At 45.8% G+C, this 26,517-nt stretch overlaps 8 protein-coding genes across 8 annotated transcripts; 4 read left to right on the top strand and 4 right to left on the bottom strand.

Annotated features, from left to right (window-relative positions):
* Positions 1–149: 149 nt before the first annotated feature.
* Positions 150–2,228, bottom strand: F5147DRAFT_696997 (uncharacterized protein). The gene is made up of 11 exons (XM_041437488.1): positions 2,074–2,228; positions 1,819–2,020; positions 1,751–1,763; positions 1,646–1,700; positions 1,398–1,595; positions 1,248–1,330; positions 1,095–1,196; positions 987–1,046; positions 852–939; positions 511–797; positions 150–459 (listed from the first exon to the last, which is right to left on the bottom strand). The coding sequence occupies exons 2-11, from the start codon at positions 1,839–1,841 to the stop codon at positions 400–402; spliced, it is 969 nt and encodes a 322-aa protein (XP_041292198.1). The 5' UTR covers positions 1,842–2,020; positions 2,074–2,228; the 3' UTR covers positions 150–399.
* An 859-nt stretch (positions 2,229–3,087) lies between these two features.
* Positions 3,088–4,822, top strand: F5147DRAFT_203823 (uncharacterized protein). Its single transcript, XM_041428567.1, has 11 exons — positions 3,088–3,170; positions 3,234–3,287; positions 3,343–3,371; positions 3,426–3,439; positions 3,494–3,523; positions 3,636–3,697; positions 3,859–4,168; positions 4,215–4,243; positions 4,295–4,350; positions 4,406–4,431; positions 4,487–4,822. The coding sequence occupies exons 2-11, from the start codon at positions 3,257–3,259 to the stop codon at positions 4,683–4,685; spliced, it is 786 nt and encodes a 261-aa protein (XP_041292199.1). The 5' UTR covers positions 3,088–3,170; positions 3,234–3,256; the 3' UTR covers positions 4,686–4,822.
* Positions 4,823–8,196: 3,374 nt separating this feature from the next.
* Positions 8,197–10,284, bottom strand: F5147DRAFT_745953 (aryl-alcohol oxidase-like protein; the record flags this gene model as incomplete). The annotated part of the gene is made up of 9 exons (XM_041439799.1): positions 8,197–8,283; positions 8,334–8,680; positions 8,729–8,813; positions 8,866–9,275; positions 9,329–9,517; positions 9,565–9,769; positions 9,818–9,924; positions 9,977–10,137; positions 10,193–10,284. 9 exons carry the CDS (start codon positions 10,282–10,284, stop codon positions 8,197–8,199), a joined length of 1,683 nt encoding a protein of 560 aa, XP_041292200.1.
* A 511-nt stretch (positions 10,285–10,795) lies between these two features.
* Positions 10,796–13,666, top strand: F5147DRAFT_697017 (MFS general substrate transporter). The gene is made up of 19 exons (XM_041437489.1): positions 10,796–10,924; positions 10,973–11,196; positions 11,260–11,321; positions 11,380–11,527; positions 11,577–11,621; positions 11,677–11,777; positions 11,830–11,847; positions 11,895–11,963; positions 12,020–12,095; positions 12,142–12,191; positions 12,242–12,425; positions 12,472–12,547; positions 12,595–12,653; positions 12,701–12,834; positions 12,887–12,968; positions 13,027–13,051; positions 13,098–13,174; positions 13,226–13,329; positions 13,387–13,666. The coding sequence occupies exons 2-19, from the start codon at positions 11,122–11,124 to the stop codon at positions 13,436–13,438; spliced, it is 1,437 nt and encodes a 478-aa protein (XP_041292201.1). The 5' UTR covers positions 10,796–10,924; positions 10,973–11,121; the 3' UTR covers positions 13,439–13,666.
* Positions 13,667–15,101: 1,435 nt separating this feature from the next.
* F5147DRAFT_745955 (UbiA prenyltransferase family) lies at positions 15,102–16,089 on the top strand (the record flags this gene model as incomplete). Its single annotated transcript, XM_041439800.1, has 4 exons — positions 15,102–15,161; positions 15,225–15,609; positions 15,661–15,989; positions 16,039–16,089. The coding sequence occupies 4 exons, from the start codon at positions 15,102–15,104 to the stop codon at positions 16,087–16,089; spliced, it is 825 nt and encodes a 274-aa protein (XP_041292202.1).
* A 559-nt stretch (positions 16,090–16,648) lies between these two features.
* Positions 16,649–20,505, bottom strand: F5147DRAFT_697028 (uncharacterized protein). Its single transcript, XM_041437490.1, has 12 exons — positions 20,060–20,505; positions 19,745–20,009; positions 19,589–19,695; positions 19,244–19,539; positions 19,048–19,189; positions 18,903–18,996; positions 18,818–18,852; positions 18,721–18,763; positions 18,229–18,663; positions 17,664–18,181; positions 17,165–17,608; positions 16,649–17,108 (listed from the first exon to the last, which is right to left on the bottom strand). The coding sequence occupies exons 1-12, from the start codon at positions 20,348–20,350 to the stop codon at positions 16,689–16,691; spliced, it is 3,090 nt and encodes a 1,029-aa protein (XP_041292203.1). The 5' UTR covers positions 20,351–20,505; the 3' UTR covers positions 16,649–16,688.
* A 374-nt stretch (positions 20,506–20,879) lies between these two features.
* F5147DRAFT_697030 (cytochrome P450) lies at positions 20,880–23,044 on the top strand. The gene is made up of 13 exons (XM_041437491.1): positions 20,880–20,921; positions 20,954–21,109; positions 21,165–21,205; positions 21,245–21,304; positions 21,369–21,541; positions 21,595–21,655; positions 21,730–21,803; positions 21,886–22,122; positions 22,286–22,446; positions 22,499–22,541; positions 22,595–22,667; positions 22,749–22,798; positions 22,852–23,044. Exons 1-13 carry the CDS (start codon positions 20,885–20,887, stop codon positions 22,952–22,954), a joined length of 1,269 nt encoding a protein of 422 aa, XP_041292204.1. The 5' UTR covers positions 20,880–20,884; the 3' UTR covers positions 22,955–23,044.
* Positions 23,045–23,223: 179 nt separating this feature from the next.
* On the bottom strand, positions 23,224–26,301 carry F5147DRAFT_774220 (alcohol oxidase; the record flags this gene model as incomplete). The annotated part of the gene is made up of 24 exons (XM_041441578.1): positions 23,224–23,258; positions 23,315–23,341; positions 23,391–23,463; positions 23,513–23,577; positions 23,633–23,665; positions 23,715–23,759; positions 23,813–23,896; positions 23,959–24,016; positions 24,064–24,146; positions 24,204–24,418; positions 24,473–24,557; positions 24,612–24,735; positions 24,788–24,806; positions 24,856–25,031; positions 25,087–25,155; positions 25,204–25,215; positions 25,270–25,308; positions 25,360–25,418; positions 25,468–25,532; positions 25,581–25,770; positions 25,912–25,989; positions 26,037–26,136; positions 26,190–26,197; positions 26,247–26,301. 24 exons carry the CDS (start codon positions 26,299–26,301, stop codon positions 23,224–23,226), a joined length of 1,797 nt encoding a protein of 598 aa, XP_041292205.1.
* Positions 26,302–26,517: the final 216 nt, after the last annotated feature.

Raw genomic sequence — 26,517 nt, forward strand, 5'->3', positions numbered from 1 at the left:
GCAGGTTTTACGATGAACGCATTGCACTCAGGCCTGTTGTCTCCGACGATGCTAGCGATCTTTGTGTGCCGTGTAGAGCTGATACCATAATAAAATAAAATAACGCACTTATTTTTAAAACTGTGGACATTAAGCGAATATCACGCGTATTTTCGCAAATCAGACCTTGATGCAGGCCATAATTTAGGTCAAAGATACACCGATAACGACGCACGTAATACAAACGCATTGTCATAATGGACAATAAACGTTAAACACTGACTAAATAAACGACGAAAGCAATACGGAATGGAGATGCCAGTACTATAAGCGCTGCATGGATCTCTGTATCATTCGTTTCAAGTAATATTGTAACGGACTGGAAAGGACCAGATATAATTTTAGGCGTGGCGTGTTTGATCACACATCGCAGAGCACGCGATCCGAGTCAGGAGGTGGGTTTCCCTGCTTATTGAGATTCTATAGAAATGCGTAAGTTAGTGTAAGGGGAAGGTAATCTGGAGTTCGTACTTCGGTCTCTGAGAAGCTAACCATTCCAATATCGTCCGAGGTCCGGTGAGCGAGGTCTACTTTCATTGCGCCAGTCCTATTAGCCTCCCTTGAAGCGGAAAACTCCGGCAGTGAATGAAGGGTCTGCGAGGTTGTTGTCTGTTTACTATTCCTATTGCTGTTGCGGCTATTAAGAAGGACAAGGAAGGAATTGCTGTACAATTTCGAAAGCATAAATGCTGGTACCACATGGTAGAAATTATGCTCGAATGTCAAAAACAGGGTGAGCTCGATAATAGCAATTACGGCTATATCGTCAGCGGTGAGTAATACAGACATGAAAAAAAAAGTTGTATACACACAAGTGAGCATGCCGGTCTCTATAGTTATCCTAATCAATTTGTTGAGCAGCGAGTCCGTGGCACGAAACCCAGTGCGACTTGTTGAGAGCTTCCGGCAAAGTCAGATATAGCACTTGAGATGTATTATGAACTTACAAAATAGAACATGGCGCAGCAGATTATGATATCGCACAAGGCAGTTCCCCCAAGCCACACCTGTGGACGAGTAAGAATATAACCTCCTAGCATGGTGAGAACACATACCGCAGTCGTTTTGAAGGTGTTAACCTGGGTTCCCGGCACGTTCTGTGATATTAATATTTGGAGACCTTCAGCCATTGCTGCGGAGCCCTGCACTAATGCGATCTGGTCCGGAAGCAGTCAGTATTTAACGAAACATATTTGACTTGGTCTCACAGCTGCGATCGTTATTGCTAACACAAGTGACTTGCTGAGGATGTAGATGCGCCACGCATAGAAACATTGGATCGTAGCGCTGGCTATACGTAAGATGTCACACATGAGTATACGGTCTCTCTCGTTCGGTAGAGGTCAGAGAAAACGCACTGATGCCCGTTAGAAACGGAAGATCAAACCAAGAGAGCCAAACGTCCAACAAGTCTCCTTCATTTCCCCATCCCAATGCGAGAGTGTGAAAAGAGTCGTGGGTCGCCATAATGAGCTGTAGAGTTTCAAGGATGAAAAGTCCGTATACGATGGACTTGATCAATCGATTGTCCCGAAAACCTGCTTGGTGATAGGTGTCTTGTACAGAGTTACAATTCCGTCACAAGGTATATTTAATTGTTACTCACAAAGCTGAGTTGCCAAAACACCATAGAGGCCCCAATTAAACTGATACCCTAGTACCTACAAATCCATGAGGCTTGATAACCTTCAAGTCAGCCGAATAAGCTCACCAAAGGACCTGTTCTATAATCCGTGAGTAGAAGAGTTAGTACATGAGAGAAGGATTCGTACTACTTACAGTTGTACTACAGTGTCTGCCATTGTGCTGACTCGGACTCAGTAAGTGTTGGCAAGTGCAAGCCCACGATTTATATCACCAAGGAAGCCAGCCAATTGACGAGATTGGTAATGGGAACTGCGGCTTCGGCGTCGACTCGGAACTTCCAGTATCACACTGGATTTTCAATATGCCGAGTCTGTAGACCTATCTCAGATCTCAACTTGGAAGTAAGCTCAGTTTAAGCGTCTAAGCACAGCTATGCAATCAACTTACGTTTAGAATCATTGTTCGTGTCTACTTTTTGTTATACCATCCCCTACGGTCACTTCGTGAATCGTAGAGTGGTCAAAACCTCGTGTCTTCAACGTGTTTTGATACTCTTTTCGTAAGGATTCTTCGAATTCCGACATCGCGTGACAAACCAAGAGTTGCGACGTGCGTGGTCTAAATATAGTTACGACTGGAAGTAAGCGCTTAAGCGACCATGTGCCACTCGATACTTGGCAGCCTGCTAGCCTCTCGGGTAACTCGAGTGAACTTAACCTGGCCCTGCCAGCTTGGGTGTTGGGTGCATGTTAATATATCCAAGGGTAACAAGGAGGCGGTCGAAATAACACTGCCCTGACCATTACGAGAACAACAATAAGAATACGCATGTGCAGTTCTCTATTCGTCAGGCCATCAGGCTATTTAAGTCCGTGTGCGGCATGATCATTGGCAGATAGTACCATATGATGAGATCTAACGTGAACAATGTGAAATTAGAATAACAAATCGGTACTAGTGTTATTGGTTACATACGCTCAAGCTCAAGCCACATGATTACATAAAACATTGAACACATCAACTTGAATGCATCATTTGTCTTGACCACTTCTAGCTGTCTGCGGGGGAGTATTTCTGGAACAACTTAGGACATGGATGGGAAAAAGAAACTCAGCAATGATGCAGGAGTGCCGTGCACAGCATCTGGATTGTCCGCGCGCGGCGCGCTCCAAGTCATCAGGTCTCATGCCATGTCACCCAACAAAGGCTACTGTCGTACTGCAATTCTGATTTTATATCGCCAGGCCCAAACACGAAACGCTCTGATCGGTGACGCATTTCCTATTTGAGCAGGTCGAAACAAGGTAAGCATATCATATCATTGAGACGCCATCAGCTTCCCAGTCGTCTGATCAATGATGTACTTAAGTTAACAAATAAGAGGTACACCCGCATTAATCCCCTAATTCCCACTCAGTAGAGCACTCCTCGAGGTCATGTCCACACAGACGCAGTTACTATGGGCCCACTTTTCATCTAATGAATTGGCTTTGGTATCATTCACCCTTGTGCTGTACGACCACGCTATTACGTTTGCTGAAGAGGTAAGTAAATATTCTCGCCTTCATAAATCTGAGTCATCTTTCGATTTGCCGTTATCATTTTAGATAGATTTCTTCTGGTCTGGGCCATGGTCAACTTCGAGGATACTATATCTCAGTGTAATGCCGTGGACAGATCCCATTTTATTGTCTGTGATTAATCGTAGGTTCACAGATCCGATACCTCGCTGTGACACAAGTGTTGTGCGTTTTTACTCCGTCTCGTAAGGCTGCACCTGTTGACAATCGATTCCATAGCTTGGTCCTTTTTGGTCCGTCAGCTTGAGTATTCCTTGTAGTGGTTCTGGAAACTAATATCCGAATAGCAGATACCAAGAACCTCAATTTTCTTGTAGGCATTTTTAAGTTGCGCATATCGTCATCGGGGACTTACATACAACCTTCCACAGGCGTGAGTTGGTACAGCTGATAGGGCCCCAGCAAGACTAGCTCACATTAAAATACTAGCGCTGGCCAGCTTTTTGTCTTGGTTTACCTCCTTGCATTCGTGGTCATGGTGCTCTGCCAATGTTTGTCTTTCACTTTCTCATCGATCCAATTGCCTTTTTAAAAATTCGTTATCTATCGTCCTTTGGGTCGAAGACCCCATGTCGAACATAGCCCTTCTCACCGCGGCTTACTCCCGCTTGACTATCGTATCCAATTGCCTTTACTAACAGCGAGTCTACAGGTGTCGTCACACTACGAGTATGGCATCTATTCCATCGGAGGCGCTTGATTAGATGGTTTGCGGCCGTCGTGTTCATCGGTTCCATGATAGGAAGTGCAATTGTCGGTGGCGTCAGTTTTGACGCCGTCAAGAGTGCTTACGAGATCACCAACTCTTCTGTGAATTCGAACAAGAGTCCTCCAGTGATATTCATAATCTACTTGCCATCCTTGATCGTTCATACGGTCATGTTCTCACTAACCATGTATCGCTTTAGAGCCAGCTCAGGAGCTTTGCAAGAACATGGGATTATCCACCGGTTCTTAAAAGAGTAGGCTCCTCTGTCGGTCGCAAACTAGTTACTAATGTTTGGTTAGAGGGATGTTTATGTATGCTTTTGCTGCCGGTGCGTACACCTCGATTATTCTTACATGACAGATTCTGAAGCAAATGATAGGAACGCTGCTGTACGAAATCATCAGCCTTTCTATGACTGAACTAGATCACATATCTGTAAGTTTTATTATAACCGTGGCTGCCAACACTACAATCTGAAATTCGGTTCCAGGTCTACTATCCAGCCCTTGGGGGAGGGTAAGGTCATGCCAACCATGCTGTTCACTGAAAGCTCATGGGAAATATTTCCCAGATTGGCAGTAGGGACCACAGTCGTCTCCGTCTGTCGCGCGATGCTGAGCATTCGCTCATTGGCTGCAACTCACCATGTCGATCCTGCATGGTTGCTTAACCACGCAGAACTCAGCCGTGTGCAATGGAGGAGAGGAACCAGTGAAGGCGAAATCTATGTCGAAGTTGATGAGATGGACGTTTTTCCTCCGAGTCACTAACTTCTGCACGGAATATAGGAGCAAATGCGATATAAAAACACGAATCTAATCCATATGCTATTTCTCGATCTGACATACAAAACAAGACATAAATTCGTGCTACATACACTCAATGCATCACCTAATGCCTATCTCGTTCTGTAAGCCAGTTGGTGCGAGTGAGGTGAGAAGACATGGATGTGATGTTGAATGAGGCAAGTGGATGAATCGGGCGAATCGCTGGAGGGCAGCAACGGAAACTTTGGAGAAACAAAAATAGGTGTTGAGAAATCGGAAGTTAGAACTAACCGTGCTTACTAAGTACAAAAGCCGCAGCCTGGGCCGCTGGCTTGGCTTTTCAGCATGTCAGGTTGATGTCAGGCCAAGTCAAAGCCGTGGTCAGGCTAAGAACGTTCTGAACTGACAGTGGCCTGGCTTGGCCTGACCTATTCTGGCCTGGTCTGGCCCACAGCCTGAAGCCGGGCCATGCACGTCACTGGGCAGATTGCTGAGGAACTGAAGCAGTACACTGTCACTCGATCGCACGCTCATTTACCCAAGTAATCGTAGGAGTAAACCATTTATTATAACTAAATACTACGACGAAAACTTTGCCCAGAGTATATCTCCTTGAAACCTTCTTCGGAACACCAAATAACTTAGATCAATACCATTACGAAAGTAGGAATAAATAAAAGAAAATTCCCCTGCTCTTTGTAGAGCACCAGTCAGCTGTCAACTTCACCGAGCATTACACACTACTGCTGGTTGATATATGCACGCGCTCCTGGAAAGCGATCGAGGCCATATCAGTTGCCGCGTCGGAATCTACCACGAGCTTGGCATGATATTCTCGAATGCTAAGGATCAGGCGTGGTCCCAGCACAGACCTCTGCACGACCATAAAAATATCAAGCAAGCCATAAAAAATCTGTTCCTCCAACGAATTCTATAAATGATGAACCATGGTTGCATGCAGAGAGGTCAGTGAAACATTGACATACCGTTAAGAGTGTCGGAAACAAATCGAGAATAACGAAGAGGCAGGAAGCAGCAACAAAACTAGCATGTCCGACCCTTCAGTGGAAAAAGGAACCATGATTATAATATGAACCTACCTCGCAAGATAAATCACCTGAGTTTTTATCAACACCGTGAAAGAGTCCCCGATGATCCCTCTTGCATTTCCGAGTCGCAACTCACGGAAGTGTTTTACAGTAATCCAGGTTGCGAGACATAGTGCAAGGACTTCCCATACGAGGCTGAATATCCAAGCAATGGAAACCAGAAGTGTGATATCTTTCGCAAAGTCATACGAGCACTGATGATTGCCGAAGATGATGAGTTCCTCTGGCATTCATTAATGAGCCTCATTTTGGTTTCATCCACAATTATGCGTACCTCCTGAACTATACACCGCTACTAGTACGACTACCACTGCGGTGAAAATGTAGACAACCAGGAAGGTGACAACGAGAAAGATCAGAATTCTTCTGGATCGTTGATACATGGCATATAACCGAGTGGCGATGATGACTTGCAGCATGTTTCAAAATCAAGTCAATATCACTGAGGTCTCGCAAGTGCCAAGCTCACCACACAACATCGCTAACGCCAAAGCACTCGCCGAACTCCGTACGACGTATATAAGAGAACCTGATGAATCCAGTCAGTGACCAGCCTCGGGCAGTACACACTCCAAACAGACTCACATCTGTGGTCGTATAGCGTGGCAGTCATTAGTGAACCAGGAAGTTAGTAAAGAGCCGCACCCACTCCTACAGGGCACCACAGTTAATTGGAGGGAATAGTAGGCATCTGTGCGAAAGACTCACTGCATCTGTTAGCGGGATGGTCTGAACACTGTCTGTATGTCGTTGGTCAGAAGACCCGAAGACAGTGAATGTACTAAGGAGACATACTCAGTATGGACGGGCTGATTATGAGACAGACCATTAGCACAACACCGATTATTTAGCCTTCTGAACATACGCAGCCCAAAATATTAATATAACGTAGCGCGCCTAGGATACTTTTAAGTCAGCACAATATGTTGCCTGCAACAAACAACCTGCTACATACACCGAGATACATGACTGTCATGAGAGACCAGGGTTGCCTCTATAATTAAGTGTATTTTCATCGTTGGTTCTCTGACATGGACTCTACTCACCCAGACCAATTCAATCTACGAAAGCATTCTTAGCGAAATGGCTGTTCCAGTCGTAGCATTGACGTACCTCTTGTCCGAGTGTAAGTGCTGAAAATACTTGTAAGATATCAACAGTCCTTTAATATGACCATGCTGACCCCAATCATACGTTGCCCCAACCAAGGTGGCAACTGTGAAACCGCAGCCAAGGTTAGATTAAGATAGCAGCTTCAACGTCTGATTGCTCTTAGGCCACGAACCTGCAAAATAGCTATAAACACGTTCTGCGTTGATGAACGGGAACAAAGCGGGATCATTCAAGACTATGGTCATGTTGGTAGTGAATGAGTGTGGGTGAAAAGCTAACTTGGTGGGCGTATGACGATAGCATTCATGCTAGTGATATAACCATCACAGCTTGGATCACTGAAACATTGAGGGTTGAGACCGTTACTGCTTTGATTTTCCAAAGTAGATATTTTTGGATGTTGGTGGTGAAACATTTGCGCGAGTGAAACACTAGTGCTTGAACAGCATTTGCCGCCTTGTGTAAGCTCGTTACTTACCTGAGTTCCCATAATCAGCATAAATACTGTCCGCGATAAACAAAGCGTACTTTGTTTATCACTGCCTACTGTTAAGGGACGACAGTCTTAACTACTTACACCTTGCTCGTAATGTTTTTGCTACACGTGTGTATAAGTCCATCAATGCAAATGATACTTCATCTATTTGACACATACCGATCATGGTGCGACCGTCAAAAAGCCTGTCACATCTTTTCTCTTCGTCTCGCCAACACAGCCCCAGGGAGCATAACAGTTCATCTAAGGTCACTCAACAAATGTTCATTGCGTCGACATGACGCCAGATCCGAATAGTCAGCCATCAAAGATACGAGAGGTCCACATGAAGCAAACAAACTTGCGTCCTACCCTGGTTATTATGTAAAACTTGTGAGCACTGCTGCAATATCGAGTGTGCCATTTGATTCTTTGATTTCATACCTACCGAGCCTGAGTTTGCAGTTGTCAAACTGAACGATGCCCTGAAAAGCAGACTGGGCTAAACTCAAATGTTGCTGCTGACTCGTAAGAACACGTACCGAAAACCAATTTCATCGGAAACGTATTTGCGCTCTTGGAAATTCATGCAGATGTCGTATAGGTGTTACAGGCACTTCGGTGTTCCTGTTTTGAGATGCCATCACCGTCAGTGCCGAGAAGATTACTTTTAAACACAAAGTTCTCATGGCAGCCGCAGCCTTCTGATTAAAGTCTATGTGATTAAGTGGCTGCAACCTCGCACGTACAGAGATAAGAAAACATGTATGTGATGAGTCCACGGGACATTATGCTTCCAACCAGCTCGATCCGAGACTCAGGACCATGCAGCTTTGATCAAATCCGCTGCTCTTTCAGCCAAGGCATAAACACATGCTTGAGTATGTGCAGCCGGTATATACGGCTGAACAGATGTCAGAAACATTGATCACGTAACGCCAAGCTGCGACTTACTAAAACAGATGCGTCGACGATTCGCAATCCAGAAGCCCCTTTGACAAGTAAATCTGGGTTGACCACACCATCCTGGTTAGAGTAGGACGTCATCCGAGCGGTTCCAACTGGATGGAAAACCGTAGTCGTTGAGTTCCGAGCATACTCTGCCAAGTCTTCGTCTATAGTGGAATTGAGAGCACCAAGAGCTTGGATAATGTAACCTTTCCATGCGGGCGCCTCGACGAATCGCTTGGCAGATTTAATGGCTTCCACCATTACATAAATGTCGAATGGGCTTCCCAGCAATGCAGGATCGATGATTGGATTGTCAAAAGGATCGCTCGACGCCAACGTCACCGAACCACCTTGAGATCAATCAGTGACTGAGCACGCGATACACGCAAATTACGCACGGGATAGTGGAGAAGCTACATTTGTTACAATAGTCGAGAAAAACCCTGTCGCTGGGGTACTTTCAACGAATGACACGAATCCGTTCTATAACGCACGTCATCAGATTACACGAAAGAAATGAACAAGAAAGACTTACGACCGGCAGAAGTTCATAGTGAGCAGATGTCGGGCCAGCAGATGGGTCAGGATATTGTTGGAAGATACTTGAGTTTGATGGAAGTCGCTTCCAGCCAATTTGGTTGGCACCGGGGTCCGAGAAAAGGCCTGTGCCGGTTGCATTCCATTGTGCGAGCAGATCAGCAGCCAGAGTGGCATTTCGAGCAACTTTTTCCAACGTGGAAGTGGAATTGACGAGCCAGTGATTGGCCAAGAAAGGATGGTCGGAAAGATTCTTGCCAACGTCTCCAAGATTAAGAATGGTAGTGATATTCAACGGCGCAAGCAATGCCGAGTCGCCGACACCGCTCAGCTGTAAAAGCTGGGGTGTATTGATCGATCCGCCGGATAGAACGACTTCTTTGGTTGCATTGAACAACAACCGTGGACCTTACAAGGGCATGTGAGTTGAGAACACTGGGACTCAGAAACGCTACAGTCACCTGTTGCAGTTTGAGCCACCTCTACTTGGCCGAATGTCGGAACACCATTTTCCTGCGAAACCGCTACAAGTTTGGTGACGCGAGTTTGGATGAGGACATCCAGGTTGTCTCTTTCCATCGCAGGTGCCAAATATGCTGTAGCTGAGCTGCTCCGAAAACCTTTCGAGCTCACGGAGTTCTGCGTCCATCCTAAGAATAATGAGCGGTTGTTCCTGGTGTTAATAGCATTGCCTGACCAAGTCCCAGAGTATAGCCTGAATTCATGTCTACGTTGTAAGGGAACTCGCAGTCAAGTTCTCTCGTTGTGTCAATAACACGCCGATCCACGCCACTGACGAAGCCACCCAGGCTTACTTGCACTGGCCCCTTCTTACCATGTACAGAGGGATCCACCTCTCCGACTACAGAACGATTGTCCGTAGGAGGCACCAAATGTTCGCTCTACCAGTCAGTTAGAATTGAGCTAGGTCGGCAAGATGGGGTATTTACTTTCTTCATGTAATGAACCATTTCATCCCACGACCAACCAGAATCACAGGTCACATTCGCGAATCGATTATAATCATCTCTCGAGCCTCTAGTCCATACCTCAAAATCTGGAACCTTATTAGATCTTGTAAAGTTGTATTATAAGAATAGCGGACTTACTGATTGTACTTGAGCCCCCAAGGACATATCCTCTTGGATATGGTATAGTCCTGTTATTGAGACCGATTTGAGGCGCGGTCGTGTAATTCCATGTAACAGCGGAGTTCGGGGAGAGAGTGGAACCCAAGAATGGCACTTCAGCGGCTAGAATGTTTTGGTTACTTGGAAAATATTAGTGAGTAAAAGACAGCAAAATTAATTATCAAATAGACCTACCTTGGACCAGCTTCTATCACGAGGACAGAAAAAGCAGGATTCTCTGATAGCCTTGCTGCAATGACACTGCCTGCTGTTCCCGCTGATATCATGATGGGCGGCGAGATGGGCGGAACAATTTAGCATTAACGAGTAAACAAAGAAAAACTGGTCACCTCCAACCACGACAAAGTCGTACTCCATCGTTGGCAACTGAGTTGGATCAGTATACAGCGTCGCTGTAACAAAACTCTGGAATGCCAGTCCAGAAAGGAGTAGAAGGCGCAACATGTCGGATGTAGGTGATACCCGGGGTGTTTGAATCATGCATCTTATAGGCCGATAGATCCATTGATGTGATCAGCTGGTGACCATGCGGTGGATACTTGCCTTGTGGGACACTACGGTTATAATGCTAGCGTCATCATTCCTGTACCTCCTCAGGGCCCATCACTAGTCACTGTCAGGCCTCGGCGGTCAGCTGCGGACGTTGTCGGACGTTACAAAATAAAACCAGATCTGGTCGTTCAATTATTTAACGAATATTATAACATGTAAACAACTTATCATAGTAATATGACCTTTGGCGAATTATTAGGTAAGTGTAATATTGGCACGCTGCATCCATGCTGCATGATTGCATGACCCCGGCTGGCAACGTTGTGTACTACATTTCACAAGCTCCCATGACTAAAAGCCGCTCCCATCCCAGGGGCGGTGTTACTGTTTCCTTTTGTATAGCCAATCTCTTCGGTATGACAAACTATTTTTGCTTCGAAGCTGTGAATTGAAATACAATAGTACTAGTACCATACTAATACTCCCGGGGCTGTTCAAGCGTTCAAAATTGCTCTCTCAGTGCCTCATACCTATCAGCAGTCAGCGCTAGCTTTTGACGGCTGGCAGGTGTACCTTTCATATCCCAGCCTCATCGAGTAACTCGCATATTCATGGCACAAGACAACGTCACGTCAGTAGATCCCTACTTGGTACAATTTGCACCGGACGACAAGGAAAATCCAAAGGTACCGCCGTCTATCTAAAGCCTCGTCTTGCAAGCTCTAAAAACGTTCGCCAACCAACTTCAGAACTGGAGCAGACGGAAACGTTGGTACCTGACATATTTTGCGGGGTTATTGGGCTTTAATGCGTGAGTTCTTCCTCTTCAACGCTGCAACTCGACAAATGACATTAATGATGTAATTTAGCACGTTTGCTTCCTCGGCCCCTTCTGGCATTGCTACCCAACTTATGGCTCAGTTCAAGCTCTCTGAAGAGGTAGCTGCATTGACGATCTCAGTTTTTGTGGCGGGGTATTGCGTTGGACCCCTTTTCTGGGGCCCGTTATCGGAGCAGGTACACCAACTTTGCATTTCGAAACAAGAATTTCTTGACAAGTTATTAGTATGGCAGAAGGTTGATATTCCTTGTCACGTTTCCGGTATATGCTGTAAGTGGGGATCGCACTCTAAGCATTAAAACGTCTGACACTTACAACACATCAGTGTTTCCAAGTTGGTTGTGCACTATCGAAGAACACAGCATCTATTATTATATTCCGTCTGCTCGGCGGTCTGTTCGCTGCCGCGCCGTTGACCAACAGCGGGTATGAGCTCAATTTGTCGATTCAACTTTTCTTGACCAATAGCCCCCAATAGTGCGCTGATATCAGACGTGTATGTATAGTTTAGCCCTCTCCTTGCTCTGGCTAAAAGTCTCATAGCTGGGACGCAAAAACTCGAGGAAAAGCGTTGGCTCTATTCACTCTTGCACCTTTCGTTGGACCAGCCTTGTAAGCGGGCGCATGATTCACCTGATAAGAATGACTTACATGGAATTTTTCTCTAGTGGACCACTGGTTGGGGGCTACATTGCACAGTCTGGGACGCCATGGCCTTGGTTGTTCTGGGTTCTCACCGCATTCGTAAGTCGCTTAACGAGGAACGAGCGTATTCATTGACCTTTCATAGGCTACAGTGTGTTTTGTGTTCATCTACTTCACTCTACCAGAAACATATGCGTTAGTTGATACAATTGCCAATGTATATCATGCTGACTTTGTACACTCAGTCCCATTATCCTTCTGCACAAAGCGGAACAGCTTCGTTTGAAAACGGGGGATCACCGATATCATGCTCCTCTGGAGCTAGTCCAAGCAAAGCAGCTACACAAGCGACTTGAAGAGAGCCTCACCAGGCCTTCTAAAATTCTTATTTGCGAACCGATGCTCATCGCAGTCACCGCTTACATGAGTGTAAGTTCTCATATCTTCCATCTACTTTGACTTGACTGTCGTGTAGTTCATCTATGGATGTGTGTACCTGCTGTTTGAAGCATATCCTGTAGTGTTCACGGTAGGACACGGCTTTCAGCCAGGTATTTTGCTACGTTTAAGATTCAATTTGTATTAACCTTTTCCTTAGGGCTGTTGGGGTTGACTTACTTACCTCTGGTCGCGGGCAGCATAACGGGCGTTTTTGGAGTAAGTCATGCATTTTTCGCCGTTCACCCTCATCTGACTTTTCCTAGTATCTCTTGATATTTCACCCTCAGTACGAGGCAGCGATGAATAGGCACAAAGCAGGACTGGTTTCTCCAGAGATACGTCTTAATCTGGCTATGTCTGGGGCGCCCCTATTCGCCATCACCTTCTTTTGGTTCGGGTAAAGCCCAATTGATACCCAAGTGGTCTTGTAAACTCACATTTCTTTGTAGATGGACATCTTATCCATCCATTTCATACTGGGCACCGATGATGGCAGGTGCTTTAATGGGACTCTCTTCAATTTGGATCTTTGTAAGAACTTCCTTTCATATCAATTTTGATACATTAATGAGTCAATTGCGCTTTCTAGCTTGCATTATTCAACTATATCATCGGTACGATGAGAACTCTTTCTTTCCTCATTTACTCAGTTTTGTATAGACGTGTATCTTATTGCCGCTGCATCTGCCCTTGCTGCGAACACTGTTTTTAGAAGTGCTGCAGGCGCAGTGTTTCCTGTACGTCTCTTCTTTTGTAGCACTGGCAGTTGGTACATGATTCTCTTGCAGCTATTTGCGTCCCAGATGTACACTGCCCTTGATCCACGATGGGCTTCAACTTTACTTGGCTGTATTGCCTGCTTGATGATTCCCATCCCTATTGTGCTGAAACGGTTTGCATCTGATTTTTCTCAGGAGAATCTGGCGATTAATTGTCTTTTGAAACACAGCTATGGTCCGATATTACGCGCCAGGTCTCGGTTTGCACCTGCGCTTGTTTAATATGAATGCACCGATTTCGCTCCCAAGGACGTTTCCATAGTGTTGTCGATGAAGTTTTAATTTTATCAGTGATACATATCTAATGGACAGTCTAGCTCAAAACCTCTACCAGAGTCGAGGGATAAGCTCTATTTTCTCCTGTAAGAGTTTATTTCCCATGGGGTTTCTTTCGGTAGAATTATCCCACTAGTAGCAAGTCCTTCCAAATTCAGTGTGTTCTGTGACTAAGATTTGAAGATAGATGTATCGGTATTTGTGCCAGGAGTTTTCTCCGGGTGACTATATGACACCGGAGGATCAAATACTAAGGACCAGGTAAGGAAGTTGAGCCGCGATGCTGCGAGTTATGTACATTTCCAAAACAACGTTCTACAGGGGAGCCCCTACATGGCGATTAGTTTATATCCGTTCTAACGTGGCCGGCGGGAACGGAGAACTGATGGGGGTACGATGGCATTCATGAATTGGGAGATGCGTAGGGACACCGGGGGTCATGTATTTGTCCTCCATGGTGTATATTCTCGGTAGGACGCCAGAAGTATCTGGTCACTACTTTAAATATCTGACTCCGTGACTTGACTCACATGGGGATAGTCGCTACCGTGTTCCAAACCTTTCCCAATATACAGGAACATCCACCGTGGGTCCAATCTCTGAGCTCCCTGATGAATTTTCAAATTCATATCCCGGCCACTCGTTTCCACCGAGGACTACTAAGAGAAAAAGTTATATTGTCTTACATATATGCCATTACCATATGACAATATCTGCGGAGCATCTTTCATCGGTAAAAGCAATGCATGAAGGCCCTGCAATTGACGTAACGCACCCTAATGGACTCCTCGGTGTAAGTACTCTCCTTCAAGCCAATATCAAGCAGGCTTCAAAAATAAAATGAAACAGATGATGTAGCCTGAATGCTGTGTTTGCAAAACGCCGGAGAGTAGCTTTGTATATATTTACTTCTGTTTTGGCACATTTCCGTTTTCACTGGGTCTAATGCATACATCGGTTCTCTGATGTATGGCCCACCCGTGCTACTTTTCATCTGAGTCAGAGGGTACGTCAAGACTCAAATCATTTCATCACTCGCTACAATATTCGTACTAGCCTACTACCGTAGGAATACTCACACTTTTGTATCTAGGTACTTTGCCACTCCACTTTTCAAAGTGACCGTTGATCCGTTTAAGTCGGTCCAGCGCCCTTGTAACCCATCTAACATGGAAGATAATCTCTCAGTGACAATAATCTGGATTAAAAAAAACCCCGTCGCATGAAGTTCATCACGAGTCTTCACGCTGGCCGTCATGCAGGGGTATGTAATTGGTAGCATGAATATATCCTACCGGATGGCAGTATGGCGCTGACGCGCAGAACCTTTTAAAGATTTTGCATGCTGCACATGGTACATCCCGGTCGATCAAGATGGGGCCAGATCGGTCGACCGGTCAGGCCTAGGAATCAAATGTTTTGCCACAATCATGATGGCGAGTCGCCACTAGCAACTTATCAGCCTAAAGAAGTGAACAAGCGTAGTTGTACAGCCCTGCTCGTAGCTACTACAATTACTTCGAGCTGCACCGCCGATATTTTGTTCTTGAACCGTCAATTAGCCACGATGCAGACCAGCGCTTTCACACGAAGTGATACATTATTCGGCATGCTTTTGACAATATTTCTGTTTGTCAAGTCAGACATAAAAACTACGTTAATTCCTATCGTAGGTCATTAATTCGTGGCGAAGTCAAGTACTGATCAATCTTACATCGTACCCTATTTGCAGACAATATTTAGTGTCAGTTCAGCACCCCTTTGCACCCCGCATCGCATTGTTCCAGTGGTTTGGTGGATATTTTTGCATCTCCTGCAGTTCGACACATCCAATCAAATACAAGATGTCGAAGAAGATGCAAAAAATAAGCCCATTCGCCCATTGCCAGCCGGTCGAATCTCACTGAGGCATGCCATCATTCTTCGCTGGGGCTTAGTACCAGCTTGTTGGATCATATCCATCTTACACGGTGGTCCCGTGCTATTTTCTAGCGTGGCTCTCGTGCTGTTTACTATCTTATACAATGAATTACAAGCACACCGTCACTGGCTCACAAAAAACGTTGTAACTGCTATAGGTTTTGCTTCGTTTGAAATAGGAGGAACGTTGATCGCAGGCGAGTGATGTATTTTCCCGTCTGATACAGATTGGCTGATGAATACTGAAGGTTGTGATGCGTCGCACATGGACGCTGCAGCATGTCTGTCTGTCGCGATAAGCACAGCAGTGTTTGCTACCACCATACATACCCAAGATTTCAAAGACGAGGAAGGAGACAGATTAACCGGCAGAATGACCTTACCGATCGTGTCACCACAATTGGGTCGTGCCTCGGTCTTGCCACTTCTTGCATTTTGGTCGATCGCTGTCAGCTTCGTGTGGGAGTTGACTTGGGCTTACAGTACCCTGCTTCTGTGTTTCTCTGTGCTGATCGGCGTTCGATTCTTATTATTGAGAAGCAGGGCAGCAGACCAAACATCATTCCTTCTATACAACGTTAGTCCCAACTCACCTATGTATCGCCTCTGCGCTCAAATTTTGTCAGGTGTGGTTGTCGGCAGTGCACATGTTACCAGGCTATTGGCGGTACCTCTGATATCACGACCCTTTCCTCAAATAACGACATCCGCTCCAGTTGAAATCTACTTTAAGAATGAAACTTTCATTGACGACACTGTGTAAATTATACTCTTTCCCGTCACTGTTTGGTTATATGCCAATGTCTGTACTTATAATGATATTCCGAGCTATTGACCTTTATTGCCCCAGTTGTCCGTTATTAGAATAGATCGTGTTGTCTGGCGCCCAACTTTAGTCGGCTCATCATGTCTTGTTATAGTCGTCACCTCTCGGTCTTATATCGTCCGTCTCCTATCTACCCAGCATAACTACTGCTACTTACAATTGCTGTATCCACAGCCTGGAAGTCCTGTCGACCGTAAACAATTGCTTGTTCAATCAGCACAGGCTGTAACATTGTGTAAAAGATAGCTGGCGGTAATTAAACAAGTACGTGTGTCCATCCCGTACTCACTGGCCTCAGCCCAGACTCAACATTCGCCCTCATGAACTGTGCTGTCAACTCCAGTATCCAGAAAATCGCCATAAATGTACATCACAATGTTCTTCCGGACTTCATACCAGATCATCAAATTCTAATTCAAAATTTTGCATGTCCAGACCGATGTACATCATTTACACACTACTCGATGAACTATTTGACTTAAGAATGAAGTTCACGTACTGTCCGAAGATTTCTGGGCTTATGTGTGCTCGGGAAAAGCTTTCAGACAAAAGCTTCGTGTCTTGTACGCTGAGTACACGATGCCTGTATTGAGCTGCATTGGACAGCCATTCTTCGAAGAATGGTAGAAGCTGCTTCGCCTTCAAGACCATCGGGCTATTTCGCACTGAGGCGAGCCATTTCTCGTTGGATACGAGGACTATCGAATTCCCCGATGCCTCAACCATCCATTGTAGAAAATCCGAGCTGGCGAGTTCTTTGGGACTATCGATGTGCCGCACCAAAAGATTGGTCACATCACTGTGAGGGTCCTTTAGTACGATGTCGACCAAGATGGCTGATGCAACATCAATCGGTGTCCATGATAGGTTCTGTGAAATGAAAATCAGATCATTGGTGGGGTATGGGGGTTATTTGGATGACGAACCGGAATCTGAGAGGGCATAAGCTTCAGAGAGAAACAAGCCTGAATGAAAATAGGAATATGTTCCGTCACATTCCATGCGCCTAGCGTGGTATTGCCAGCGAGTTGTCCAGCACGCACAATCGTTACTGGTATATTTGCGGCTCGAGATGCATCAATTAGAACCCTTTCTGCAACATACTTCGATTGCGCATAACCCTGATCGAGTGGTAAACTCGACGAGTTGAAAGGAACTTCATGGATAGCATGTTCGGGCCCCGAGTAGTTTGCAACAGCAGAAACGCTGGAGATGAAAAAGATGCGTGGTACCTTTGTGCGAACGCTAGAAGCAGATAGTTCGAGCATCGTATGTAGGGCACGAACATGGGGGTCGAGAAAATGTTCCAACTCGTGGTTGAAATTCACATCCCATGCGCAATGAACGATGTGGGTAACGTCTCTATGGATCTGATGCGCGTTGCAACTTATCAGAGCTGAAATTTCCAAGATTCGAGATACTGACCTTCTGAACGATCTCTGAATCTAAACCAAAGTTGCTTTCTCCGAGATTCATAGACCAAGACTCGACCTTCGTGTCTCCTTTGCCTGACGCAGCCTCGTATCTTATTCGCTGAGTATGAGCACCCAACGAACGAGGATTCGCGCGGTCTAAGCAGTAAACAGCGTGAACTCCTTCCCTCCGTACGAGCTCTGACAAAACGTGGCGACCGAACGTGCCTGTTGATCCCGTGAGGAGCACAATCAGGTGATCGTCGTCCATATTGCTGGATGTGTGTTCCAAGTACGATAAACGACTACCCGGAGCAGGGTTCGGAAACGTCCACTTCTTGATGATCGCATCTATGTGTTCTGCATTATTACGATGCATGTTGTGCGATATTCTCCCGGTGATTACTTGATGCAGACTATCGATGGATGAATATTTGTAGACGATATTACGAGGTAATTCTGTGTCCCTAACGAGTTTCCAAAGTGGCGTTAGGTAGGCTGTAAAATTCGCCGCTGATAAGGAATCCATGCCTAGAAAGATATGAGCTAGCTATCATGTAAATTGCAAGAATACCAACCACGGGAGAAAAGGTCATCTTCAACAGCAACCTCCACCCCAAGTACACGGGCTGCGATTGCCTGAATGTACATTAGAACGCCCTTATAATCATCCTTTAATGGCAGAGGTCTAAAAGGAGACCCAGAGTCCAGAGCTGCATACGCTTCCTGGATCTCTTGAGAGTAAAGAGCGAGTGTCTCGTGGCGTCGGATGGTCCCTTTGTCTGTCAGACCGAAAGGTTTTTTCGGATCTCCAAGGATAACGAGAGCTTGTACGACGCGAGAATGCTTTGGAATAACGGAATTCATGTGTTGAATGGTTGACTGTAAGGATGTCACAAAATCAGCATTGCTCCAGGATATTGCCTTGGGAAGAACAAGCAGCCCATTCTGCAAACGCCCTTCGCCAAATACAATCGCGCGTTCCACGAAGGAATTCTTGAGTACAAGTGACTCTGTATCGAAGCTCAGAATTGCTACCTGACCTTTGAAAGAACCATGAAACGCCCTACCAAGCTGTTCGTTGTCAGTCTTCTCTCCATTACAGAGCACAGTCTTAGAAAAGAGATATTAGCTTGCTACATTCCCTCAAAAAGCAACTCGACTAACCACACTACTGATCCTTCCTGCGTGCTTCCAAAGCCCTGTACAGTCATGTTAATGAAGTAACTTGCGTGAAAATTATTTGGGATGCCTTTTCTTGTTGGATGCTCCCGCCATAGGTCTCCAGGGCTGAAGCCAATAGGATCGTGATGATTGACTAGGTCAGAAGACACAAAACGGCCTGGCTGGACAGTATGGTCAAATTAAGCCAGGTTAAACTTTTTGAAAAGAAATACCTTGACAACTAAACGTCGCAGATCACTGGCATTTGGTACATCCACCAATATTATTTCAGATGGATCGATGAATCGGATATAAGGCCAGTCGAGGGGATCATCAGAGCTGATATCTGCCACAGTTAATTGTCCGGTCTCAGTGCTGTGTTCAAAGATCAGAAAGTAACGTCATCGATGGTTAGCAGAGGACACTAACGTTCCAAAGGCCGAAATGATATTCACGCCATGACTTGCTAATTTGTTACCAACAGACTCCTGCAGGGGTGCACCAACGAAAAAAACCATATGTGTGGAGCCCAGTGTTTGTATTGCTCCTTCTCCCATCAAGGAAATCTGTTCAAGTAGGGACGGAGGGGTAACACAAATTGCACCATTGAAGCGGCTGAGAATATGACATAGCAATTCTCCTGTGCAAGGTCGCGTGGATTCAATGACTACCGGTATGCAGCCTGCGCCAATAGTTAACTTGGTTAAGCAAGTAAGCCCCACCGTCTGCAGATGCGCATGAGTAAACCGATGAGACCTCAATGGATGCATTTACATGAAACATAGGCATAGGGGTACACACTACACGGCTCGGAAATGATGCCAATCGCATGGTTTGGTCGTAGCACTGTCTGTGAGTGATTGGTATCAGTTTGGGGTGTCCTGCAATATTTCGAAGGTTAGATTGACATAGAGAGACGATATCGCATACCTGTTGATCCTGACGTATGAAGATTATACGCGACCACATCTAGGTCTAAGTCGTGATCTTGATTGATGGGAGGGTAAGTGACGGGGGTTTGTAGAGTCGTCCCATCATCGCCCTGCAGAGGAATAATTTGAAGATTTGGGACTTGGCGTTGTACGAGATCGACGAGGTCGGGATGAGTAGCGTCCACGAAAAGACACTGAGAACCGGAGGCACGAACAAGGTGTATTACACCTTCAGGACTATTCTTGTCAGATATCAATGTCGGCTTGGAATGATCAGACTTTATTCGCAGGTAAGAAGAAAGTTTAGACACACAGTCCATCTGTTTATCAAGGCAGCGAGGAACCCCACAAAGAGATCATAGCCACTGCGCGCGAAGAAGCATACATTGACTAGTGGTGCTCCGCATTGCCTTCGTGAAAGACCGGAATGCAAGAACCGATGTGCAGTTGCAGTAGCGTCCTGGATAAAGTCTGCCCTCGTTCTATCAGAAATTGAGAGGGTTGAATCACTATCAACCTTGACATTCCAACAAAACGTAGAAGCTGGTTGATCGTTGCAGAATTGCACGAAACTGTCTGGCAAAGTACAGGCTGAGGAATTCATCAGTGTCTGAGACATGATTAGTAGTAGGAGTCGTGAACTTGTGTCAAGTGGATGTGTACTCGATACTAACGCTCTTGGAAAGAACTCTAAGTATTTCAGTGACTTGAAGGCGCGCACGTGTGAGCCCCAGGCACTTTGAAAATAGAAAGTTGCGCAGTGCACCGCAGTTGATGTGACTCGAAGTCCAGTCGCATCAGTATCAGATCATGGCGCCCTACATAACAGTGATCCTGTATGAGCGGTGATACCTTAGTTCAAGTTGGTAAGGCCTAAGGTTTGATGCATATGAATCATGGCCCATATTGGGACATGCATATGTAATTTCGGAATAGGCTAGTATTATTACTCCGTGTATCTATACTAGTAGCCGCAATACTGTGCCTTCGCTGTTCGGATTTAGTAGTACCCCAAGGCAACTCTTTTCCCCGTTAACGTTTAACAATGACACCCGCACAGCCTAGGTTTCGGCGGTGCACCGGTGATATTTAGGCTGAATGTGATCATCAAGGTGCTTCAAAGTGCTTCAGTTTTTACATGTATTCCAAGCTGATAGGTTTTGCGTGCTTGGCCGGTGGCCGCCATTCGTCGTCTATTTGGGTCAAGTCATTCGCAAAAGACTCAGACAATGCGAGCCAAAGGACATACATCAGTTCATACTGTTAGCGCCTGGTCCTAAAAAAATGCCAATCATAGGAAACCTCTTCGATATTCCATTAGTTGACATGGCAAAAGTATTCACAGAGTGGAAAAGCTTGTATGGTTAGTTGTCCAGATATTTTATACAAAGTACTTTCGGTAAACATTCTTCTGATAGGCGACATCATCTATCTTCAGGCATTGCAACGACGAATCATGGTGTTGAACTCCTTCGAACATGCTAACGAACTTTTATAGAAATCGTATTCTGATCGTCCGGTACCCATAATGCTGGGTGAGCTCATGGGCCTTGGCCAAGTAGGGGGTATCGGGATGCTGCCGTTGTTGGTGGTTTAACTTCGCTCTTGGTTGCGTGGCCTAGAGCTTTTCTTTACTTCGATATTGCGCTGCATGGAAACAACAGAGGAAGCTTGCTCATTTGGCTTTGAATGCTGGCGCAATCAAAGAATATAGCAAGTTGCAAACGGAGGCTGTCGTGTTATTTCTAGACAGTCTCATCGAGAACCCAAGCGACTTCATATCTCAGCTTCGGTTGTAAGTGGTGCGCTTCATAATAGCGTCTTTCAGCTCACATAAGGTCATTCAAGAGCTGCAGGCCGCATTGTGCTGTCCATGACATATGGAGTCAAAAGCCCAGAGACGATGAATGTCTGTGCGTTTTACTTGGCCAACGATAGACTTTTGTCTTACATTCTTATACCCCCCTTCTTTCCTCGATCTAGTTTATTGCTGAACTGGAGATTATGATGGCCACCATAGGTAAAGGAATGATGCCAGGCGCATACGCTGTCGATATGTTTCCATAGCGTGAGTAAATCCCGTGAAATTATGTCCTCAGAAGAAATGCTGATATGAAGAATCTGCATGATTCCAGTCAGATATATCCCTTCTTGGGTCTCCTTCAATAACATCCATGCCATTGCCACAGAAGGCCGCACGCACCTTCTTCGCGTTGTCGGACTACCCTTTGAATATGCGAAGCAACAAGTTTTATCGCCTTCACCAACCGCATCCTTCACTGCTACTTGTCTCCAGGTAGAAGGCGCTGCCGACATGGAACATCACATACGGTGGGCTGCTGGTTCGATGTACGGGGGTGAGTTGAAGTCTTTGACGTTCCGATTTGATATTGACTCTCATTAGCTGGTAGTGAAACGGCGAGATTTCAACACGTTGATCATACACGTTGTTCTGACGTTTCGAGATGCAGATCATGGGCACAACTTTGGCTTTCATTCTCGCCATGGCCTTGCATCCTGATATTCAAACCAAGATGAGGATGGAGCTTGATCGCGTTGTTGGCCATGGGCAACTCCCGACATTAGATGATCGCTCCCGCTTACCTTACATGAATGCTGTCATCAAAGAAACGATGCGGTGGAATCCAGTGGTTCCTCTGAGTCTTCCTCATTTTACAAGCAAGGAAGACGTATACCAAGGTCCGCGCAATTCTTTGAATCAGCAGGCATCTATTGAGTCATTTCTTCCAAGGGCTCCGCGTGCCTAAGGGAACAATTGTTTTTCCGAATATTTGGTCAGCGTTATGCAACTTATGTAGGTTCTACGGCGTGCTCATTCGTTTTATAGGGCGATGTCTAGGGACGACATCAGCGGAATTTCTCCCGACGAATTTGCACCAGAGCGTTTTCTTGACGATTGCGTCGAAAGGACAGCATTGGACCCATATTCATACGCTTTTGGATTTGGTAGGACCCATGATGACCAGGGCTCTCCTCCCTAGCTTCGAATCTCTACCTGTCTCACTTACAAGTTTAGACAGGGTATGATGAGGTCAGCTAGATCATGCACTACCTGGATGTTTTACTCACAACTAAATTGGTAAGGTTCCCTGAATCGTTTCACGTTTGTATACTTCCCCGCTCTGAGCAGCTCGCAGAAGAACTCCAAGGCAGAGCTAGGGAGATGTCCAAGAATGGTAGTGAGTGACGCGGCAACTTGTAGAGAGAGGATGAGTAGATCCGTGTATCCTTATCTTATGAATCATGATCTGTGATATACTAGTGTGTCCGTCGTGTCTAAAAATACACGGGGCCTGAACTTAAGACTGATCAATGTGCATAAAGCTGGCCTTGAAAACGCTTTGAATTCAACGTGACAAATGGAACAGTCATGAAAATGCTGTTCAAGAAGTATGCTATTGGTACATGTGACTACGATCCCATTGTTATTGTACAACATAAACCAGCCGAGTTCAACTACTTCTCGTGGGCCGCCTTGATGATGTCCGCAGCTAAGATCACCGGCCCACGATGAGAGTGATTAGTTTCAGAAAGAATCGAAGCATACCTTGTTCTGCTAGAGCATATGCCACAGCTGGAAAGATGATGTTAGGGTGTAGTGAAGCAATAAGCGATAAATTTACATTGAGTGTGGCTGCCAACATGGAGCGGAATGACCGACAAGTCGGCAACTCTGATATTGTGGGTGCCCCATACCTATAGGTCGATGGTTAAAACGCGACAAATGATTGTGTTTGAGTATTACCTTGAGTTGAGGATCGACGACGCCGTTCAATTCCTTCGGAAGCATGGAACATGAACCAGCAGTATCTGATATGTAATGATCTAGCACCGTTGTGTATGCAGACGTGCAGAAAGAACTTACGAAAGGTCGTGCTGACATTATCGCAAATCCATTCTAAATTCAGGTGAGCAATTTCACTCCAAAAATTGAATCATGACAGAACCTGCGATGGCGGCATCATCTTGACAGTCCGGTCCGGGATGAATTTCTGGAATGCATGCGGTATGAGTCTGTTTCACAAGGTGTGAAAACAACGCTTACCTTTGAGTCGGCCCTCTCCTTCTCCCTTCAGGGGAGGCGTCTGAGCTAACTTCCTGCAATACTTGACTAATTCAACCATGGTGTCTAGGTCTTAAGATCGACAGGGTGTGTTAGAGTGGTGCGGATACAAGAAAAGTTTGCCTTACCGAATCTATTCTCGAAAACATGCGGGTCAATCGCAAGCGAATCTTTGGATGTAACATGCTATCAAATGCATTGGCGAAGAACTCATGGGTGAATTTGCTGCTTACTATGGTGCCACGAGAAAGCGGACAGTTGGAAGCAAAACAGAGTGAAATATGCTTCTTCGAGGCATCCCACCCCTGCGAGGGTGCTGCAATGCAATAAGCATCAAAATCAGCCTAAATACAACGACAAATGTGATACATACCCTTTGTGGGTCCTGGAGCCAGTATGATTTCGAGACCAGGGACCTTCTCCCGAAGATGCTCTGCTTGTATCTTGTACTGCGCAGCAAGTCCTGCGTCCTTCTCCTCGGTTTGCAAGGATGCGATTACTTTTGCATTGAGTTCGGGTGAAATATCAGCTAACGCAACGAACGCGATATCGACAGCGTTGAGGTTCAAAGTGCCTTTGCCAGATGCACTAGCAATGTCCTGTTCAGCCGGCAGGATCAAATTGACTATTGATCTGACTTACAACAGCTCTTGTTGCAAGCCAAGATTTGTGACGAGACAATCGATGGTATTGACCTCCTGCTCGCCCGCAAAGTGATCCGTCAACTCTGAAGTCAGGGTGAGTCAGCGACCATACGCTGGGTCGGTATTCCGCGACGCACCGAAGGTTACTCCTGTGTATAGATGTTCCTGAACATTCGTTCCGACACCAGGGAGGTCAAGTTTCACATCAATACCCGCCCGTCGAAGAACAGCGGGATCACCGATGCCAGACATTTCAAGTATCTAAGTAGAAAGTTATTCCATATCGAGGTCGTGATATGTGAAGAATTCAAACCTTCGGAGACATAATTGTACTGAGGAAGTTTTTAGCTGTAGCAACTCAGATAGTAAAAAAGGGCTTACCCAGCCGTTAGGCACACTTCGCCAGCGACATTTGCCGTGTAGGTATTGTCACTTTTGACAAATTTGACACCAGTGGCAGTGATTAATCCATCGACTTCCGTTGTAATGATCTCCGTCACATGGGCATTAACGATGACCTTGAGGTTGGTACGGCCTGCGACAGGTTGATAATACATCTGAGCGATTGTGACGGATCAGTATCAAGTGAGATTACAACTTCGAGGCACCCACGTTAGTAGCGTAAGCTCGATGATGCGTCGATGGGTCCAAATTGGACAGAGAGGGAGATGTTCCGCGGATCTGAGTGAAGATTAGGTGGAAAAGGTCGTAAGCGAATAAAGTATTTACCTCCCCGGAGAACTGGATGCAAAACTCCTTTCAGAACGTACAAGTGTGTCATTACAACGAACTTACTGGATCTTGAATAGTCGGGACATTGTGGGCCTCCATTGCCTGGCCAGCGATGTGAGGTAGAATGCGACATCATTAGGATACAAGCAATACCTTCCTGAAATCTCCCTCAAGGTTTGAAATAAGCGGAGGAAAGGATGTGACGATGGGGCCTGAGATAAGTTGAGCAAGATTCATTATGCTATTAGCGGAGTGACACACCATGCTCTCCGTGAAGTTTTGTATCATACGTCAAGACATCCGTGTTATGGTTCGGTTCCACAAACCTGAGAGGTAATTAGTGACGCAGCCCTCAGCATATTGATATTGTTGACCTCTCAGATTTCTTGGAATATGCCTGAAATTTTTCCCAAGTCCAACCATCGTTGCCAAGCGCACCCCATGCTGTTGGTGTGTTAAGGAGGCGTCGATGTAGGCAAATAAAGCTCGCCTTCAATGTGCTGGCGCGCTGGCTTATTCCAGAGGAGATTATTGATTGCGGAACTGCCTCCCAGTCCTTTTCCCCTGTAAACAAGAGCCGTTAGTTAAAGTAGCAATGACTCTTCGGAGTCAAGCAGCACAAACTGACCTAGGCCAAGTGAATGTTCTGTCTTTGGCGTGATGTTGTGTTTCCTTTACGCTGCTTAGTTGCGACTACGAGCCTACAGTCGGAGATACTAACAGTTTCAAAGTTCCAGTCGTATTCAGCATTGCCCATATACAACCAACGTTGTTGAGGTATCACTAGACTTGATGTCAGGGATAATTCACGAGTATTCTGAAAGACTGACGTAGAGTGGCATCATCGATATGAGCACTGCCTGCTTCCAAAACAAGCACTGAATTCGTTGGGTTTTCTGACAAACGTGTCGCTAAAACGAGACCGGTAGTCTAGGCGCTATCAGTCAGTTTTCAAGTCAAGAGCCGCGAATGCTCCTTCTTACTCCACCACCTGGAAGCAAGGTGAGTTACTCTACATCAGAAATTTATACAGAGCGCACCGATGATGATATAGTCGAAGACTTGTCCTTTGATTCCATCGACGGAGGTCAGCATTGTTCGGCTAGTAAGGAGAAATGAGACTTCAAGCCGTTCTTATAGAGAGAGACAGGCGCTGAGAGAGATGCTAGAACCGTGACTGGATATCAATCGATGATCATTGGGCGCATCTGCGCGAGAATATCTTGGTCACGGAGATGATTGAACCATGATGTGACTAAGACCAACTACGCCTTTCAGGGGCGCTAAACACCGACCCAGTTCACGGAACTA

Source organism: Suillus discolor (assembly GCF_016758755.1).
Source record: "Suillus discolor strain FC423 chromosome Unknown F5147scaffold_31, whole genome shotgun sequence".
NCBI classification, from domain to species: Eukaryota; Fungi; Basidiomycota; class Agaricomycetes; order Boletales; family Suillaceae; genus Suillus; species Suillus discolor.

Coding starts and splice junctions, on each gene's coding strand:
- F5147DRAFT_696997 (XM_041437488.1), bottom strand. CDS start 1,841: ATGGCAGACACTGTAGTACAACT. Junction 1,596..1,645: donor TGTTTTGGCAACTCAGCTTT/GTGAGTAACAAT, acceptor ACTCTGTACAAG/ACACCTATCACCAAGCAGGT. Junction 460..510: donor TTAGCTTCTCAGAGACCGAA/GTACGAACTCCA, acceptor GCATTTCTATAG/AATCTCAATAAGCAGGGAAA.
- F5147DRAFT_203823 (XM_041428567.1), top strand. CDS start 3,257: ATGGTCAACTTCGAGGATACTATATCTCAGT. Junction 3,698..3,858: donor GGTCATGGTGCTCTGCCAAT/GTTTGTCTTTCA, acceptor GCGAGTCTACAG/GTGTCGTCACACTACGAGTA. Junction 4,351..4,405: donor CTGAACTAGATCACATATCT/GTAAGTTTTATT, acceptor ATTCGGTTCCAG/GTCTACTATCCAGCCCTTGG.
- F5147DRAFT_697017 (XM_041437489.1), top strand. CDS start 11,122: ATGGCACAAGACAACGTCACGTCAGTAGATCCCTACTTGGTACAATTT. Junction 11,528..11,576: donor GGGGCCCGTTATCGGAGCAG/GTACACCAACTT, acceptor ACAAGTTATTAG/TATGGCAGAAGGTTGATATT. Junction 12,969..13,026: donor TCTCTTCAATTTGGATCTTT/GTAAGAACTTCC, acceptor TGCGCTTTCTAG/CTTGCATTATTCAACTATAT.
- F5147DRAFT_697028 (XM_041437490.1), bottom strand. CDS start 20,350: ATGAATTCCTCAGCCTGTACTTTGCCAGACAGTTTCGTGCAATTCTGC. Junction 18,664..18,720: donor GACTGACAACGAACAGCTTG/GTAGGGCGTTTC, acceptor GCTTCGATACAG/AGTCACTTGTACTCAAGAAT. Junction 18,182..18,228: donor AGATGACCTTTTCTCCCGTG/GTTGGTATTCTT, acceptor ATATCTTTCTAG/GCATGGATTCCTTATCAGCG.
- F5147DRAFT_697030 (XM_041437491.1), top strand. CDS start 20,885: ATGTATTCCAAGCTGATAGGTTTTGCGTGCTTGGCCG. Junction 21,110..21,164: donor AGAGTGGAAAAGCTTGTATG/GTTAGTTGTCCA, acceptor TTCTTCTGATAG/GCGACATCATCTATCTTCAG. Junction 22,668..22,748: donor AGCGTTTTCTTGACGATTGC/GTCGAAAGGACA, acceptor TCTCCTCCCTAG/CTTCGAATCTCTACCTGTCT.